Source organism: Amorphotheca resinae (assembly GCF_003019875.1).
Source record: "Amorphotheca resinae ATCC 22711 unplaced genomic scaffold M430scaffold_2, whole genome shotgun sequence".
NCBI classification, from domain to species: domain Eukaryota; kingdom Fungi; phylum Ascomycota; class Leotiomycetes; order Helotiales; family Amorphothecaceae; genus Amorphotheca; species Amorphotheca resinae.
The window spans coordinates 723683-740011 of NW_020194472.1; the positions used below are offsets into that span (position 1 = coordinate 723683).

The 16329-nt window shown below is 51.7% G+C and overlaps 7 protein-coding genes across 7 annotated transcripts; 4 read left to right on the top strand and 3 right to left on the bottom strand.

The window, feature by feature from the left end:
* The first annotated feature begins 351 nt into the window (after positions 1-351).
* Positions 352-1506, top strand: M430DRAFT_199449 (hypothetical protein). The gene has a single exon (XM_024864189.1). It carries the CDS (start codon positions 568-570, stop codon positions 1378-1380), a length of 813 nt encoding a protein of 270 aa, XP_024723804.1. The 5' UTR covers positions 352-567; the 3' UTR covers positions 1381-1506.
* On the bottom strand, positions 1480-3437 carry M430DRAFT_114703 (hypothetical protein; the record flags this gene model as incomplete). The annotated part of the gene is made up of 2 exons (XM_024861566.1): positions 1480-3259; positions 3318-3437. Coding segments are annotated over 2 exons (1747 nt in total), but the record flags the coding sequence as incomplete, so codon positions are not given.
* A 194-nt stretch (positions 3438-3631) lies between these two features.
* On the top strand, positions 3632-4535 carry M430DRAFT_114707 (hypothetical protein). Its single transcript, XM_024861567.1, has 7 exons — positions 3632-3734; positions 3948-4003; positions 4055-4111; positions 4167-4205; positions 4260-4287; positions 4341-4404; positions 4455-4535. The coding sequence occupies exons 2-7, from the start codon at positions 3979-3981 to the stop codon at positions 4494-4496; spliced, it is 255 nt and encodes an 84-aa protein (XP_024723806.1). The 5' UTR covers positions 3632-3734; positions 3948-3978; the 3' UTR covers positions 4497-4535.
* A 695-nt stretch (positions 4536-5230) lies between these two features.
* M430DRAFT_32997 (hypothetical protein) lies at positions 5231-6893 on the bottom strand. Its single transcript, XM_024866270.1, has 6 exons — positions 6568-6893; positions 6425-6465; positions 6293-6368; positions 6071-6244; positions 5876-6011; positions 5231-5828 (listed from the first exon to the last, which is right to left on the bottom strand). Exons 1-6 carry the CDS (start codon positions 6687-6689, stop codon positions 5460-5462), a joined length of 918 nt encoding a protein of 305 aa, XP_024723807.1. The 5' UTR covers positions 6690-6893; the 3' UTR covers positions 5231-5459.
* Positions 6894-7320: 427 nt separating this feature from the next.
* M430DRAFT_63807 (hypothetical protein) lies at positions 7321-10859 on the top strand. The gene is made up of 3 exons (XM_024869080.1): positions 7321-7803; positions 7878-9374; positions 9426-10859. Exons 1-3 carry the CDS (start codon positions 7596-7598, stop codon positions 10424-10426), a joined length of 2706 nt encoding a protein of 901 aa, XP_024723808.1. The 5' UTR covers positions 7321-7595; the 3' UTR covers positions 10427-10859.
* A 797-nt stretch (positions 10860-11656) lies between these two features.
* Positions 11657-12909, top strand: M430DRAFT_25036 (hypothetical protein; the record flags this gene model as incomplete). Its single annotated transcript, XM_024865182.1, has 2 exons — positions 11657-11843; positions 11894-12909. 2 exons carry the CDS (start codon positions 11657-11659, stop codon positions 12907-12909), a joined length of 1203 nt encoding a protein of 400 aa, XP_024723809.1.
* On the bottom strand, positions 12785-16012 carry M430DRAFT_33001 (hypothetical protein). The gene has a single exon (XM_024866271.1). It carries the CDS (start codon positions 15913-15915, stop codon positions 13135-13137), a length of 2781 nt encoding a protein of 926 aa, XP_024723810.1. The 5' UTR covers positions 15916-16012; the 3' UTR covers positions 12785-13134.
* Between the last annotated feature and the right edge of the window lie 317 nt (positions 16013-16329).

The window sequence follows — 16329 nt, forward strand, 5'->3', positions numbered from 1 at the left end:
CGTGGAAAATCCTTGCGGATTTTTAAAGTCTTGGAGATTAGTCCCCAGGAGGGCTGGTGTTTCTACGGTCGTGTACACTCACGCCTCCACGGTTCCTCAACGCCCATACGGGTCGACTCTCAAGAGCCAGGGTAATCCTACGGGAGACTGTTTCACTCCTTTCGGGCCTTGGTTCTATGTACCCCCCATGAGTCTAATCTCCGCTCTTCTTCTCGAGGTCACCAAGGCGTCCCAAGGTGAGGAAAGATTGCACTGCGCGTGCACGAAGAGCTGTGTATAGACACCAGTAGGTGTCAACTGATTTTAAGGTTAAGCCCCGCGAAGGGCTAATCCCAATACCAAGCTTAGAGCTTGAACTCACTGCCCCCTCCACTTCTGTGGCTCAAGGGATGGATTTAAGAAGGGTGACGTTACTCACATCTTCCAATACCAGCTGTAGATAGTGAAGCGGCTGAGTAAACAACCACCACACCATCCTGCTGAACGGTGAGATCAAAAGCCTTATTTCGTTATATGAGGAGCTTCTGATGGGGGACATTTCATATTCACTCAGTTTTCGAGCGCGAAATGTCACGTGCTGGGTGGTTGTTTTGCTCTCGCTCGATCACCAGCGTAAGCGAGGCTCCCTCCCTTCATATAAATTCCTTACTCTTAACCCTTCCTTCAACACTTTCAGCACAACAACTCCAGGCCATCAACAACACGCTACTACGACAATTCACTTTACCTTGCCTTTTGCTTTTGCTTTTGCTTTTGCTTGGGGGCTTTGGGGATCTTCGACACTACAACCACATACTACATATTGCTCTTGCTTTGCTCTTGCTTTGCTCTTCTTGCTCTTCTTGCTTTTGCTTGGAGGGTTTTGGGGATCTTCGACACTACACCACACACTACATATTGCTCTTGCTTTGCTCTTTGCTCTTGCTTTGCTCTTCTTGCTTGGGGACGGGAGGATCGGTCTACGACACTACGCCATACATTACTTTGACAATTGCTCTTGCTTTGCTCTTCTTGCTTTTTGTTTTCTTTTTGCGTTTTTCGACTTGGGCCCAACTACGCGAACATATTTCTACCTCTCCAGCTCCTTTCAATGGCTGGCAGATCAGATATCATGTCTCCCAGATTGAATCCTTCACCAGAGCAGAGTACCAGGTCTCAGCCCTTACATGGCTATGGCTTGCAGATCATAAATCCTGTCTCATACATTCAATACGCGCTGCGGACAGATTACCACGTCTCCAGCCCCCTTTATTGGCTGGTAGATCACAAGTTATGCCTTCGGGCCAGCGCGACATCAAGACAAGCGCGTCGAGAAACCCGCCGCGAGGCTGTGGGGTCCGACGCCTGATCTCCGTCTTATTTCAGACCTGTCATCCTTGAGCTGTGGGATGGCAGACTAAAGACGCGAGGACATTCTCAATTATATAGAAGAAGCAATGTTATTAGTGTTAAATAGAAGTTCACAAATGCATTATAGTCATGGAATCTTCTTGAGTCTCCGAATTTGACTCTGAGCATTATCCTGTGATATGTCTATCTTTCGAGGGCGCACCAAACCAACGCCACGGATATAATCTACAATCCATATACATATTGCCCATACCCCAGGTTCTATGATAAGTCCAACCTCAATTAGTTCCCCTCAACCGCTCTACTCTCATCACCTCTCGGGAGCTGATCGCAAGCCCTTGCCAAAGTCCTGTACCGACCCCAAACCACATCCTTGGGCAGCATCCCCAACACGCTCTTCAGCCTCTCCTTCTCAAACGGTAACTTCTCCAACTTAATTGTCTCCAGGATATAATTCACCACCGTCGTTATCTGCAACGGCACTTCGCGAAGCAGCGCCGCTATGTCCTGTAGCGAGAGATCGGGATTATGATACCAGAGGAAATAGCAGCGGAGCGAGGCCGGCGCGGCGCGGTTCTTAGGATGCGAAGCGCGGTAGGAGACGGAAAGCGCATCAGCGGCAAGCACGGCGGGATGTTTTGGAGCACGGGATGATTTAGATGGGGTTCTGGATCGGGTGGTGGTTGGGGAGCTGGCGGTGGGGGCCTGGATGTCGAAGTCGGGATCTAGCTCGAGGGTCTCGGCGGCGGATTCTAGGTAGGAGGGGGTGAGCTTCGTGTACTTCCGTTTTGATGTCGTGGAGGGTTCGAGCTCGTCGGGATCGAGGTCCTCGTCGGTAGGGATTTCTACGCCTTCGGCGAGACGGATGGGTTTATTTTCTTCGGCGTGGTATGGACGGGGTGGGGTTGGATCTAGAGCTTTACGCTTTATTTCTAGGGTATCATAAAGATGCACTCCAGCGTAAGAATCAGAAGCTGCATAAATAATCTGATCCATAGCCAATGCCTGGCTCCAGTCACTGCCTCTGACTTCTCCTTTGAGCATAGGCAGATGAAGATGTTCTTGGACCTGAGTAGCGAGCGAGACCAGCTTTTTATTGATGAGCTTGAAGTCTTTCGACGAGGAGAATTTCACCAGTTTGTAGAGGTGACTGAGTTCGAAAAGCCCTTTGGCATTGATGTTTAGGAACTTTCGAAGACGGGTGCAGTCGGCCTTGATCGCCACACCAACCTTGCTGATAGATGGATCCTCCATGATTTCCTTGAGTTTGGGGGCAACCAAGTCCTGGATTCTGTCCCCCGGGTATAGCGCGATATGGAAGAGGGCTATTCGGTCCTCGCTGGCTAGTTGGATCAAGGACACGTTTTTCTTGATTCCTGAGTTCCTATTCGAATCCGGTTTCCACTCAATATCGAAGCCAAGCACTTTCTTGCCACGGAAGTATTGTTCCAAAACCCTCTCCGTTGTATGCTTGCTTTTGCAGTAGTGGACTTTGACTTTGGTTTCCACTCCATCTACTACTGGGCCGCGGTACAAGGTATGGGACCAGAAGGATTCGGGCGAGCCCGGCGCCGCATTTTTCGCTCCGCGAAATATCTCTTCGGACATCTTGAACAATGTTGTTGATAGTGGGACTTCATTCTGCTCTGGATCTTCCAGCAGACTTTCGTCTGCTGGCGGGTTTGCTTCTGCTGTACCATCTATGGCTGGAACGCTGGATATTTCCACGGCGGTGGTTTCTGAGGTAGACCTAGCCTCCGCTTTCGAGTGATCCTGCCCAACATCCGCCCCAATTGTCGTACTTATGGTTCGAGGAGTATTGATCCTGGAGTTCCCCCTGAACACAATAGCGCAGCTTGGGTTCCATAATCTCTGCAGGCTGGGTATGGAAGGACGAGCGGCAGAAGAACTACATATGAATCTTAGTAACTTCCATATTCTATGAAGATAAATGTATATATACGTACAAGGACTGTCCCATCCTAGACAAAGCGGTTGTTGACCTCATGCCATTAAAAACAAGACTTGAAGAATCCCCCACGTCTGCCACTGCAACGATAGCCGGCCGTCGTATTGCCTTGCCCATCCGTGATGCTCCATGGCCACTAAGGAGCATGACGCGAGCGCATATCAAAGAGTTGGAGTATGTCTCTCTACTCAATGGGTGAGGCGGGCAGACGCGCCGTTGCCTGCCGCGCGCGAGCGAAGTCGAGGATGATGCAAACCGAGCAAACATCGGAATCACGAGAACTTCAGAATCTCTAGAAAGATTGCAGGTGACCAAACGAAAGACGCCAGATTCACGAACCGAACATCTGTCAGGTAACTCAGGATCTGATGAGCGATATTCATTCTTCTCTGTGAATACCCCAGTTCTATCTTTGGTATGTGCAATTGCTTTCTTTCTTTCTCTCTTTCAACATAGGTATGGCTTCACGTGCCTCGAATTCTGCTATGGCTGGCCCTTGGCCTCTGTGTCTTGTGTCTGGTCCTATGCTGGGAGCGAAAGAGCGCCTTTGATTGGTGTCCTCTCTCATGGGATTCAAATCTAGTATGCATTCGTATTCTCTTTATCTAACTGACGTTCCCGTTTACAGATTTGTGTTCTTCGCACAAAACGGTTTCGCTATGGCCTCACAATTATTGCCTCTAGGTATGTGGTTCCAGCCCCCTTGCCAGGCTCCTTGTCTGACTTTCTCACCAGAGCTTATCGACAAGTGTGTGGGATCTAAGATTTGGGTTGTCATGAAGGGCGACAAGGGTATGCTCCCCATGCTCTGTAAATCTCGGTGCACAAATCATGACGGCGTCTCCAGAATTCAGCGGTACCCTCCTTGGCTTTGATGACTATGTCAGTAAGTATTTGAATTGCCTTGTTACTCAAACTCTCGTTGCTGATTAGCTTTCAGATATGGTGCTAGAGGATGTCACAGAGTTGTAAGGATGCATCACCCTTGGTCCTGTCCTCCTATTTACCTGCTTGTTTGTAGCGACTACTCAGGAAACCACACTAAGCTTTCGAAAATTCTTCTAAATGGAAACAACATCTGCATGGCAAGTACCCTGCTCTATTCATGACTTCTGGGGCGCTGACCCAGGTGTAGTTAATACCCGGTGGAGAAGGTCCAGTTGCGGCGGCATCATGATGGACTGGGTGTTGGTGATCAATACTGGGAGAGACTGGTATTGGTTGGGCGTTGTTTTTCTGATATTTAAACTAGGTTCTAGCTGAATCCATGCAAGTTTTTAACAATGGCCTTACGTTTAAATCGTTTGACGTTGCACTCTGGAACCCCTTGCATTCCTTTGGCTTCTTCTCTCACCCAAGGAAGTTTCTTGCTTTAATCGATTCTGCATAGCTCCATCTTCAAACCCTGAGACCATAAAGGATGCTGGATACACCAAGGCGCGGCAATAAGCGTGCCAATGCCCTACATTCCCCTCGAGCCCCAGGAAACGAACGGCTTGTCCACATCATAAAGAAAAGCAAGACCATCCTCACCATAAGTCAATCCCTATCCCTTTCTCCTACCTAAAAGCATCTCCAAGATCAAGTTTCTTGGGATTTCCTCCACAGCAAGAAAGAAAGACGCTATCAGCTTTGGATATCAAGAGAAAGGAGGCGAGTCAATACCCGTTTCTACAACACAAATGAATTCCTAGGTTGGAACGAATTCGCTGGCATATTGGATTGTTATGTAGGTGGTTTCATAGAGAATACCTAATCATCGTTTACTGCGAGATGGCACACGTCAGGGGATACCTATGTAGGTAGGTACCTTACTCTCTGCTATTTGAGCAGATAATGGATTTTAATCGTAGTAAATAAGTTTGATAGATCATCGTAATCAGAAAGGTAGAAATGCTTGATGCTATTCACGATGGATTACTTAATTTGGTAACTTGTATCTTCAACTTCCACTTTCTCAGTATTGAAACTGTGGTAATGGTATCTTATTCTTGATCCCCGGGATATTAAGAGCTAGTCCACCGAGAGCCTTAGATAAAGGTTTTGTGAACTGTCGAGCTCGCTCAGCAGCACTACATGCGGGAGAATGCACAGTTCATGAAGAGAGCAGGAATTTATACATTGACGGACGAGGCCCCTCCTAGACATCTCGTTTATGCGTTAAGTTTAGCAGCAGGCTCTCCTGCTCCAAATCCCCGAATCCGATCACGCGGCAATATTCTTGTACCCCTCCATACCTCTCGCGAATATACTCGTCCATCTTCTCGACCCAGTCCTTGGGACAACGTGCGAATTCCTCCGTGAGACCAATGGATTGAATCTCCGCCATTCTGCTCTCCTTCTCTGGAAGCAGTTCTTCTTCGCTCATGCAATAATCATTTGTTATTGCGCTGAGAGGGATTTCAAGCAGGAAAAGAATCAAGGCAATGATGAGACCGGTACGATCTTTGCCTTGGGTACAGTGGACTAGAATCCCATAGTTAGGGAGAGATGTGAATGCTCTGAGACTCTGAAAATGGTTATTATGGATAGTGAAAGGGGTAGAGCAAGACCTACTTCGGCGATTTCGGGCCCGCAGTGGTCGATCGAATCGAATCCCAGCCCAATAAGACCGCGGGGTTGCAAGACTTCTCGTCCGAGGATACTGACTGCTTCCATGCGGTATCCGAAAGCCGTCAGCGTAAGTAACTTCCTGAGGTGTGATCAGTGAGGGTAAACGCGGGCTGACCCAAAGGAGGGAATAGAGCTCACGCTAAGCTCCAGGTCGACAGCCGCCACAAGAGACTGCGCTCAAACCCCTTCCCATTGATATTGACCTCAAGGTAATTGATACCGGGGATCTTCACGGGTTCTGCAAGGGTACCGTTTGACTGGACAGGTGCCGCAAGGGCTTCCCGTTTCTTTGCTTGGTTTTCATGTTCGGTCCTATCAGTAGTCAGAGGAGCTTTATCTAAATTGATCTAGACTACTCACACTGTGCGCAAATCTAGGATGGTCTTGATATTATATTCTTCACGTAGCCGGACACGATCAGACGGTGTTGCATCGTCTGAAATAAGGGTCAACCCAGTGCCATCGAGACCGACGGTCTGGCAAAAAACTAACCAGGTCTGGCGGAGCGATAGAGCCGTCCCTCCGCAACACGTCTATTATCAGGACAATCAGCTTCAACCAGCCATTTCTAATTGTTTTGTCTACTGGGACGTTGAGAGGGTAGTAATGAAGAAAGAGAAGAAATTGATTCATACTTCTCTCCTAAGAAATCATTGATCGTTTTCCCAACATCGCGAAAATTCAGGATGTTGTCGAGCGGATGTCTAACATTTTCTTTACCAGGGTCCACCTCCACAGGCGCTTTGACGTTGGCCATGGTATCTCCAGCCTATTTATAGCCTCCCAATGGGCGGCTCAATTGAGCGGTCTGCAAACTTGTTGGAGCTTGTCCACGTGGAGGCTTAGAGCCAGGAGAAGGAGGGCGAGAAGGGCTCACAAAGGAGAGCTGAGGCAAGGAGAGTTGAGGTCAACGTTGCGCTCCCTGACTCGCCCGAGACGCCCGAGACGCAGGGGATAACCCGGTGCCGATCAGATTGGCGCGGGAAAGGGTCTGGACTCTGGAGTACAGGCTCCGCAGTATAGTGACTTCACCTTCGGACGGTTGTCCGTACGGAGCAAGATATGAGCAAGGCCAACTAAAACTGTAAGACAAAGTTGCGTAGGGTAGCGTCCACACCCCCGGTTCTGTATAAAAGCTCCGCGCAGCCATCATTATTGTCCGATGGCGAGTGACATAGACCCTTGTTGTTGACCAGAAACCAAGAAACAGGGAAGAGATGGGCAGGGTCTAGGTCACATGATCTCGGCGGATCGTTTGCCCAGCGCCTTGGCCCATGACATCATCACTCGATTGCCCCGGGCGAAGCTCCCTGGCGTGATGATGCCCGTGATGATGATGAGATCTATATATACGGGCAATATCATTATTCTCCCCGCAAACCTCGGCTTTCTTCCTCAACCCTCCCCTCCCTCTCCTTCGACGAGCCTTCACCGTTATTCTACGAGTATCAAGTATCGAGTATCGAGTATCGAGTATCGTCTGTCCCAGTATCGCATCGCCAAAGCTATAGCAAGCACGTATCGAGTGCCCTTGTAGTTGGTCGAAGGGAGACAGCAGAGGCCCTCTCTCCTCTCCTCTACATATCCTCTTCACATTTTTCCTTCGTCGATCCTAGATACACCCGTCTGATCATCCTTGTTACTTCCCCACTCCATCTCGATCATGGCGGTCGAGGTGCAACCAGCGACGACGTCGGTTGTGCCGACGGGGCCAATCGAGACGGTCCGTCAGCCTCAGAGATCATCCGCGACGCTTGAGGATCAGGCCGCCAGAACCGCCTTGTATATTACCAACTACGATGAGCTCGTCACCCCGGCAACCAGAACCGGGCACGAATACCTCGACAGCGATTACAGATTGTCGTCTGCTGGTTAGTTATTCCCTTGTTACGTCCCCGGAACCTGCGGACCCCGTCCAACAGTCGGCTGATATTTGTGTTTGCAGGCGCTGCAGCATCTCTCAAGTACGCGAATCCTCGAGACCTTCCCAGCTATCCCTCTACCGGCTTCAAAAGAAGCGACTCAGCTGCCGGCGCCGCGGCAAGCCTAGGATGGGCAAACCAGAAGCCCTTTGAGCTTTGGCAACCAGATCCGTCGGCATCCGCATCTGCTGCGGCCATATCGGCGAAGGATTATAAGATGCCGCCACTCTGGCAACCCGAACAAAGTTCACATGGCGCCAAGGCGGCTCTCGTAGCACAGAGAGGTGGCGGAAAGGTCGATATCTGGCAGCCGCAAACCTCATCCTGGGGTAATTCTGCCGCCTCGCAGGCGCTGAGGAAGCACAGTACCGGAGGCTTGTCTCCTGTGCTCGATTACGGGTACACCGATCTAGGCCGCAGGCGGTCGGTCATGGCTGCATCAGGCGCGATGTCCCAAGGTAGAAAACGAGCCGAATCAACGCCAGTCGAGCACCCCAAAGCCAAAGTTGAGACTTATCCAGATGAGAAGAATGCTAGCGCCAATGCCTTGAGGGCTGCCACATCTGCTTCTAGACGGCAGAGACGTGGCGATGCCTCCACGGAGATCGGAGCAGTCAACCCAGTCACTGCCTTGCCACGGGATATGTACACATCTCAACCGCCTGTTGCTCCTGAGGTCGATGAATTGAACAGGCAGAACAGCCTGCACGCATCAGCTGTTGCGATGGCTAAGGGAATGTATAATCAGCAGCAGAGGCAGTTTGAAGCCGCCTCGAACGCCCATTATGGAGCCGCAGCGGCTCACGCTAGAAGAGTCTCGACGTCTACATCCGATGACGAAGTACAACCAGGACGCTTCAGCAACCTTCAAGATGCGGCGCAAAAGTTAGCCCAAGAACGTTTGGCCAGGCTGCATGACGAGCATGCACGAAATCGCGAATACCGCGATTACTATGGGAGCCCCCAGCCAACGTCGAGGATCTCAACCAGGGGCAGAGCTAGACGCCGAGCGACAAGTGAGGGCGCTACGGCCCCGGATAAAGATCGGCCCAACAAGACTCGAGCGGACATGTCATTATTTTCTAGTAGCCTATCCCAGGTTGACGCGAAGAAACGGCAGGCAGACCGGGAAGCCTTGATCGCTGCAGCACAGCGAAATGTGAGACAAAGTTTACATGGCATGGATGAAAGAGTTTTTGCCGATACAGGCAAAGTGGCTCCCTCCTTGCTTAGTGAGTGGGAGCTGAAGGCCCATGCTGCTGCGCAAGAACAGAATGAGAACCGTGTGGAGAATTATGGGAAGGTCCATATTGGTGGTGGGAAGTTTGTTGATCAGAGCGAAATCGATATGGTCGCCCAAAGAAATATCCAACCAGTTCTGGATGAAATCAATGAGGCCGCTGATGGGGAGAGAGAACGCCAAGCGGCATTAAAAGTGGAGCGAGAAACCCATACTAGGAAGTCTACTGAGCAGAAGACAAGGGATAAGGAGTCCAAGGCAATTAATAAGAAACTGAAACGTATGCTAGTCCTGTTTTATTTCTGATCCAACTCGAGCTAATTCGTAACAGAACAAGACAAAGAGGAGGAAAAGATGCGGAAGGCTGAAGAGAAGGCAGCCAAAAAGGAAGAGGCGCGACGGGCAAAGGAAAAGCGCAAGTCTGGAAGGCATGGTGCTCAGGAGGCAGAATCAGCTGAGGAGGCAGTAGTCACTGAGCCAGCTGCCACTGAGCCAGCAGTCAGTGAGCCCGCAGCCACTGGACCTGCTGTCACTGAGCCCGCAGCCACTGGACCTGCTGTCACTGAGCCCGCAGTCACTGGACCAGCAGCCACTGAGCCAACTGTCACTGAGCCAGCAGTTGCTGCACCCGTGGCTGTTGCGGAAGAACCAGTCGCAATTGCACAACGCCGCTCAGTCTCCGAACCGGCGCCTATCCGTACGTCGATGGAAGACCAGGCCAGTTTGCGTATGCGCGAGCTCGCCGCAGCTGCGAATAGAGACAACATGATCGAGACTCCCCCTACGCCGCCTGCGAGCCCGCCCGGGAACAAGAGGGTTAGAAATTGGTTCAAGAGTAGGTTTTCGAGGCGGAAGAACCGATCCCTTTCAGAGAACGAGAAATCAAAGAAGGAGGGTTTTGTTGGTGGTGCTGCTCTGACCGGTGCAAGTGCCAATAATAGCACCGCGAGTCTCCACGGCGCTCACCCCTCCTCAGTGCGCGATGTAGCCATGGCGGGCAGGCCTAGAGAGGAGGCTAGAGAGGAGGCTAGAGAGGCTGTTAAAGAGGCTCCTAGAGAAGAGCAGCCGGTCCTCGAGTCTCAACCGGAGAGAACAGCAGGCAGGACTGGGCGTCGAGCGTCAGAAGTCAGCTCGGTCTCCACAACGGAAATAGCTGGTACGGCGGATGAAGAAGAATTCCAGGAAGCGAGAGATAACTTCGACGAGGCACTTACCTCTCACCCCGTAGAGAAACACGTTACTCCTGTACGGGACGACGAGGCACTTACCTCTCACCCTGTAGAGAAAAGCGTTAGTCCTGTACGGGACTCGAAGTTCACGGAAGAGATCTAAAAGCATCAACGAACTACGGCTGTATTCTCACCAAATTCCCGAACAGCCTTGTCGATTTTTGTGTTCGTCCCTTGTTATCCCTCTGTATGCGTTCAGTTTGGAGTTTTGTCGGCTCGGGGCCTTGGTTAGGAAATGGTCATGATGAGAGGAAACTGGCTGTACTATACTGCACACCTATACTGCACACTCTATTATATATGCAGGTTCCGATTGCTGATGTGCTGTACATACTGAACGAGTAGGATGAAGGCGTTTCGCAGGATACGTTTGCCCATCAGGGTTTCTTGGGGTCTTTGTTTTACGTTAGGATGTTCACTTCCTCGAAATATTGGAGGGTCTATTAATATAGTGAGCATATTCACCTTTCCATGGGGGTCCTATCTATAAAACTTCCGTCTTCATTCCTTCAGGGGAGTGCCATCCATCCACTCATTAGCACCTATAAATAAATACATTGACCAACACTACATTCATGTGCCCCGTGCAGTCACGCTTGGAACTCACTACCGAGGCCAGCAAGTAAGAGGGCTAGGGGACCAAGCCGGAGTCTCCGTGCGGAGTGTCATAGAGAAAGCGGAGAGTCGGAGTTGATAAACGTAGTATGATACTTCCCCACATGGTGTGGATTGGTGTATGGCTGGCTTTGGATTCATTGGGATGATGATATAGATGATGGTGAAGAGATCAGGAGGAGAGTAGACAGCACGAGGGTAGAAGAAACATCTGAATTGGTTGATGAATGGATAGGAAGGGAATATGGTATACCTTACCTATCCAACTTCTCAGCACAAGCTGTAAGTGGCAAGGGGAACAAGGCAGGCGATGGTTGACATCATTGAGATTTAAGATTTGAATCTCTAAGGGCTGCTGATACCCTTCATTTGCCAGAATTGCACGACAAACAATAGTAAACCAGTGCAAATTAGTTATAAGATATATTTTCTCCCTGTGAGGTTGTCACAGTAAGAGGCACCGATGAAGTCATCGATCGCTAGCCCTGGACCCCTTTTCCTTAGCGAGCTGGCCGATCAGGACCCCGCAGGCACATGACCTCTATCATGTGATCTCGTCTAGCATTCAGCCTTGCAACGAGTTCGGTTTCCTTCAGCCGCGCGGGATTGAGCTTTGCGCCACGGAATGCCTTGACTTGCTTTGTCTTGCTTGACTTGGTCCACCAGCGCCCTCTCTGATGGACTATCTTAGCTGATCTCTCCTCTCATATTCCGCACTATGGCTGTCTCGCCCCTCATCGTACCTCCAGGCTCTGAAAGAGCCACTGCGGCTACCAAGTCCAAGCTCTCAACAACTCAAGTACCATCTAATGGCGCGACTCCAGAGCCCGCGCATGCAATCAACGGCGCGGGCCCTGATCTTGCAGAGCAGATGAATGAAGATGAGAAGCATAAATACGTCAAAGGTGCGCCGTCTCCATCGAATTCTGACCCCATTCAACTAACCTCTATGCAGGAAAGAAACTCGGTGAAGGTACCTATGCGAACGTCTACCTAGGCCACCTCCGCACCGATCCCTCGCACCTCGTGGCTATCAAAAAGATCAAAGTGCAAAAGGAATACACCGAGGGCATGGCACCTGACGCCATTCGCGAGCTCAAACACCTACAGGAGCTCTCGCACCCGAACATCATCTCCCTCCTCTCGGTCTTCTCCTCCAAAGACCAGAACCTCAACCTCGTGCTCGAATACCTCCCGCTCGGCGATCTCGAAATGCTGATCAAGGACATCGAGGGCGTGCGCTACGGCGCGCCCGACATCAAGGCCTGGATGGGCATGCTCTGCCGCGCCATCTGGTTCTGCCATGAGAACTTCGTGCTGCACCGGGATATCAAGCCCAACAACCTGCTGATCGCGGCCGACGGCGAAGTCAAGCTCGCGGATTTTGGTCTGGCCCGCTCCTTCTCCGATCCCTACCGCCTCATGACCTCCAATGTCATCACGCGCTGGTACCGCCCGCCCGAGCTGCTCTTCGGCGCCAAGCACTACTCGGGCGCCGTCGACATCTGGTCCGTCGGGCTGGTGTTCGCCGAGCTCGTCATCCGCACGCCGTACATAGCGGGCGATACCGAGGTGCACCAAGTATCGCTGATCTGCCAAGCGGTGGGGACGCCAACGGAGGAGGTGTGGCCGGGCGTCAGCTCCCTGCCCGAATACACGGTGCCCGACCCGCCGAATCCCGTGCGCGGCAAGGATCACTACCTGGCGACGTTTGGGACGGCCGGCCAGGAAGGCGTGGATCTGCTGATGAGCATGCTGGTGCTGGATCCAAGGAAGAGGATCACGGCTAGGGAGGCGCTGCAGCATGCGTGGTGGGCGAGCGAGCCGAAACCGACGCGCAAGGAGGACTTGCCGAGGAAGAAGGGAGGGGAGGAGAAGGTTACGGAGGATTTGAAGAGGAGGCCAGGCATCTTGGATGATGAGCGCGGGACGAAGGTAGCGCGGAAACTCGACTTTTCGAGTTTGAAGTAAGGGGAAATGTTATATACCAAGGCGGGGGACAGAGATATAGGGCGTTCTAGGGGTGCATTACATATACATGGTGGTGTTCGGCATGTCAAATTTGACCCAAAAAAAAGTCGTTGAATAGGTTCCAGAGAATCATGACTCCTGCAGAGAGCCAACTTCGTAACATTATATATGGTATCACTAATCACTATATACGATGATCAAGAACCTTCCTCCACTGTCATTTACTCACATAGCCAAGCAGCCAATCCCATACATGGCGCGCTCGACATCCCTCCGCACCGAATACCAATCGGCCCTCCGCTCCGCAAACTCATAAACCTCTTCGGCGCGGAAGATGCCATGGAAGCGATCGCCGTCGGCGATGATGGTGGCCATCTCCTTGGCGTGCTTCGGGTCGATGAGGTAGATCTGGCTCAGCTCGCGCAGGGCCTTGAAGTACTGCAGCAGGTCCTGGTTGCGCAGGGTGCGGATGTAGCCGAAGTAGAGGTTCATGTCGGAAATCAACTTGACGGCGCCGTCGGTCGAGATGCGCTGGCGCTTGAGGTGCTTGCAGAGCGCCGCGAAGAGGCGCAGGCCGACTTCCTGGTTGAAGACATCCAGCATGTTCTTGTCTGTGCTGCCAACCAGCATCTTGGTGTGCGCCTCGACTATCGTAACCACCTGCTCGGCGGCCTTGGTCGGTCCGATGTCCATGTCGACCGCGCTGCTGTTCGCATCCGGCTGCGGGTTGTAGTCGGTGGGCGGCTGGAGCGTGGCGCAGACGTACTCGACTTCGTCCATCAGGACGTCGATGCCTTTGTTCAAGCCGGCGGCTACACGCTCGTCGAGCATCTGCTCGAATTTCTTCTTGGCTTTGCCAGCTGGATCGAGGAAGTCGTTTCGATCAGCTAGCTTGGTGGCAGCGAGTTGCTGTTCATAGAAGACGTCTATCATCTGGGAAATTAAGTCCCCAACATTCACAAGTTCCAAGAAGGTGACCAGGGGTGCCACACCCTGCTGATGCTCGCTGACCTCCCGCGGGTTGTATTTTGAGAGGTGCTCTACGGCTTTATCGAATCCGCTCTTCACATGCCGGTTTCCAAGAATCTGAAGAAGGTCAACGAAAATCGCCTCGCACTGCTCTCGAGCTTCCTCCCCGGTCTGGCCTCCAAGACGGACAAAGAGCGCCGCCCTTTCAATACTAGCTTTGGCAGCATGAGTCAAATTTAATGCAACTTCGATGCTGAATAAAGACCGGATACCCTCAAGCCTTGAAGCCATCAGAGCGGCTTTGGCAGCAAGTTCATCTGTTGGAGCCTCAGCAGGGAGTGGTGATCCAGTTCTATCACCCGGGACCACCCCTGGAGATGGTGATCTCGAAGGGGCGGGGGATATCGCAGCGGGAGTCAAGCTGGCCGAGCTTGCTATCGTTGGTGTAGGCGTAGGTTTGCTGGCAGCAAATGGAGACGAGAGCGGTAAGCTGGGTAGAACGTTCACTGGCATCATGATTACCTTCTTGAAGGAGCTCAGAAAGTCTTTCTTGTCTGCCTGTCGATTGAAATTTGCCATGAAGAATGATTCCGTCGTAGCTTCTTGTTCCGAAAGCTTATTCTCCCAATTCCCCACTTCAGCCTCTGCCAGGCCCTTGAAATAATCAAGCTCTTCTTGTAGATACAGATCCACATGTGGTTCGAAGACCTTGGAAACAACCATCTTGACTTTCTCGAGGAAATCATCGCCCGAGTTTCTTGAGGGTTTCAGGCTTAGGCCAAATTGCATAGTCTGCTCGAAAATGCCCGAGACTGCCTTTAAATACGAAGGTATACTTCGTGCGTGCGCTTCGTCAAAGAGAGCAGTGTCATATTCCATCAGAATATCCTCTCCCACCTTGTCCAGAAGTATCTGCAATACATCCTCCCCTTCTGGGAATACCCGGTCGATTATATCTGCCTGCTTGTTCAACTCCTTCGAAAGATTCGCCAGAAAGCTGCGAGACGGATCGAGGGATATACCCCCTGAGGGAGCTTGGTTGAGGCAATCCATTGAATTACGAAGTACTTCTCGATCCGAGAAAATGGGATGCTTTTGCACGAATAGCTCTATCCCTGCATGGCCCCCATTCAGCACGCCGAGGACATGAGCATATCGACGCATTCTGCCGTCAATATCCCAAGCTTCATAGCCTTGCTCAAACTCTCGTAAGACAGCGTTCTCAAATATCCCAACCATAGTCTCCAGCTTTTCTTCCCGCTGTCTCCACCCCTGTGCCCAATCACTCTTGGCAAACACTTGTAGATGCGATAACATCCGGGCTTGCTGCTCCGGATCTCGATAGACCCTGAAAACAATAGGATCCATATGGCTCTTCGACCGCACCAGATCAAAGTAGAACGGCGCCAACGCCGCGTATATCTTCCCATACTCGACCCTCGCCGACCCCCTAATGGATTTAACATCCGCAAACACATTCAGCAGATCCTCCGCGTTCAGCATCGGGGCTCTCGTCGCCCCGCCCCTCGACGAAAGCGGCGGCGACATCGTCAAGCTCTCCAACCCATCCGCCTCCGCCCTCGCTGCAATTCTCTCATTCAACTCAGCCGACCTCCTCAAGCGATCCTCCTCCACGCCCGCATCAAACAACGTCGTGCTCGTCGGCATCGTCCTCCCACCAACCCCAATGCCGATCCTCTTCCCCTCCTCCTCCGCCTTAATCCTCGCCATCTCCCTCCTCTTCCTCAGCGCATCCTCGAACCGCCGCCGCGCCTCCCCATCACTCCACACCCCCATCGCTTTCAGCCGCCGCACCCACCGCGAGTCCTCGTACACCATCTCGCGCATGCGCGTCGACGTCCGCGCGAACACCAGCTGGTCCGCCACCGGCAGGTAGTCCAGAATCGACGCGATGATCTCTGCGGGCAGCACCGCTTTGCTGGTCCCCGTGCTGCTCATCTGCACCGCTTTCAGTGAGCTGATGATGTGGTTCATGCCGGGCCCGCCCGCGACGGGCGATCGTGGGAAGTGTGACATGTTGCCCGTGTCGAGGTTTGGAAGGCTGGAGTCACCGCTCCTTCATGCTGCGTCAATTGAGAGTGCGGCGTTTTGGTGAGGGGGTTTGTTTATGGACGTTCCTCGCGTTTGGAGGATGTCAGCCTGGAGCAACCCGCCGCCTCGCTTATTGGAAATGTGGAGTAGCTATATACGAGGCTGAAAGTTGAACCTCCTCTTCCAAGTCCTTTGAACCCTGTTTTTATTTTCTTGCCAATAGGTAGGTATACATGGTTCTTCAGTAAACTTTTCTAGTACGACATATGTTGAACTACGAATTTACAAATTTTATATGTCCAGATCTGAAGGACGAGTATTTTGTTCCTTAAATTGGATCAGGAGATGGAGATATCATCACAACTGCAGGGCTAAAGACTTTTTGACTTCTATTAGAAT

Excerpts from the sequence above, each read along its gene's own strand:
- M430DRAFT_33001 (XM_024866271.1), bottom strand. The coding sequence starts at position 15,915 with ATGTCACACTTCCCACGATCGCCCGTCGCGGGCGGGCCCGGCATGAAC.
- M430DRAFT_63807 (XM_024869080.1), top strand. The coding sequence starts at position 7,596 with ATGGCGGTCGAGGTGCAACCAGCGACGACGTCGGTTGTGCCGACGGGG. Across the intron at positions 7,804-7,877 it reads TTACAGATTGTCGTCTGCTG|GCGCTGCAGCATCTCTCAAG; the intron begins GTTAGTTATTCC and ends TTGTGTTTGCAG. Across the intron at positions 9,375-9,425 it reads AATTAATAAGAAACTGAAAC|AACAAGACAAAGAGGAGGAA; the intron begins GTATGCTAGTCC and ends AATTCGTAACAG.
- M430DRAFT_32997 (XM_024866270.1), bottom strand. The coding sequence starts at position 6,689 with ATGGCCAACGTCAAAGCGCCTGTGGAGGTGGACCCTGGTAAAGAAAAT. Across the intron at positions 6,466-6,567 it reads AATGATTTCTTAGGAGAGAA|ACGTGTTGCGGAGGGACGGC; the intron begins GTATGAATCAAT and ends TCCTGATAATAG. Across the intron at positions 5,829-5,875 it reads GCGGGCCCGAAATCGCCGAA|AGTCTCAGAGCATTCACATC; the intron begins GTAGGTCTTGCT and ends AACCATTTTCAG.
- M430DRAFT_114707 (XM_024861567.1), top strand. The coding sequence starts at position 3,979 with ATGGCCTCACAATTATTGCCTCTAG. Across the intron at positions 4,112-4,166 it reads TGTCATGAAGGGCGACAAGG|AATTCAGCGGTACCCTCCTT; the intron begins GTATGCTCCCCA and ends CGGCGTCTCCAG. Across the intron at positions 4,288-4,340 it reads CTAGAGGATGTCACAGAGTT|CGACTACTCAGGAAACCACA; the intron begins GTAAGGATGCAT and ends GCTTGTTTGTAG.
- M430DRAFT_199449 (XM_024864189.1), top strand. The coding sequence starts at position 568 with ATGTCACGTGCTGGGTGGTTGTTTTGCTCTCGCTCGATCACCAGCGTA.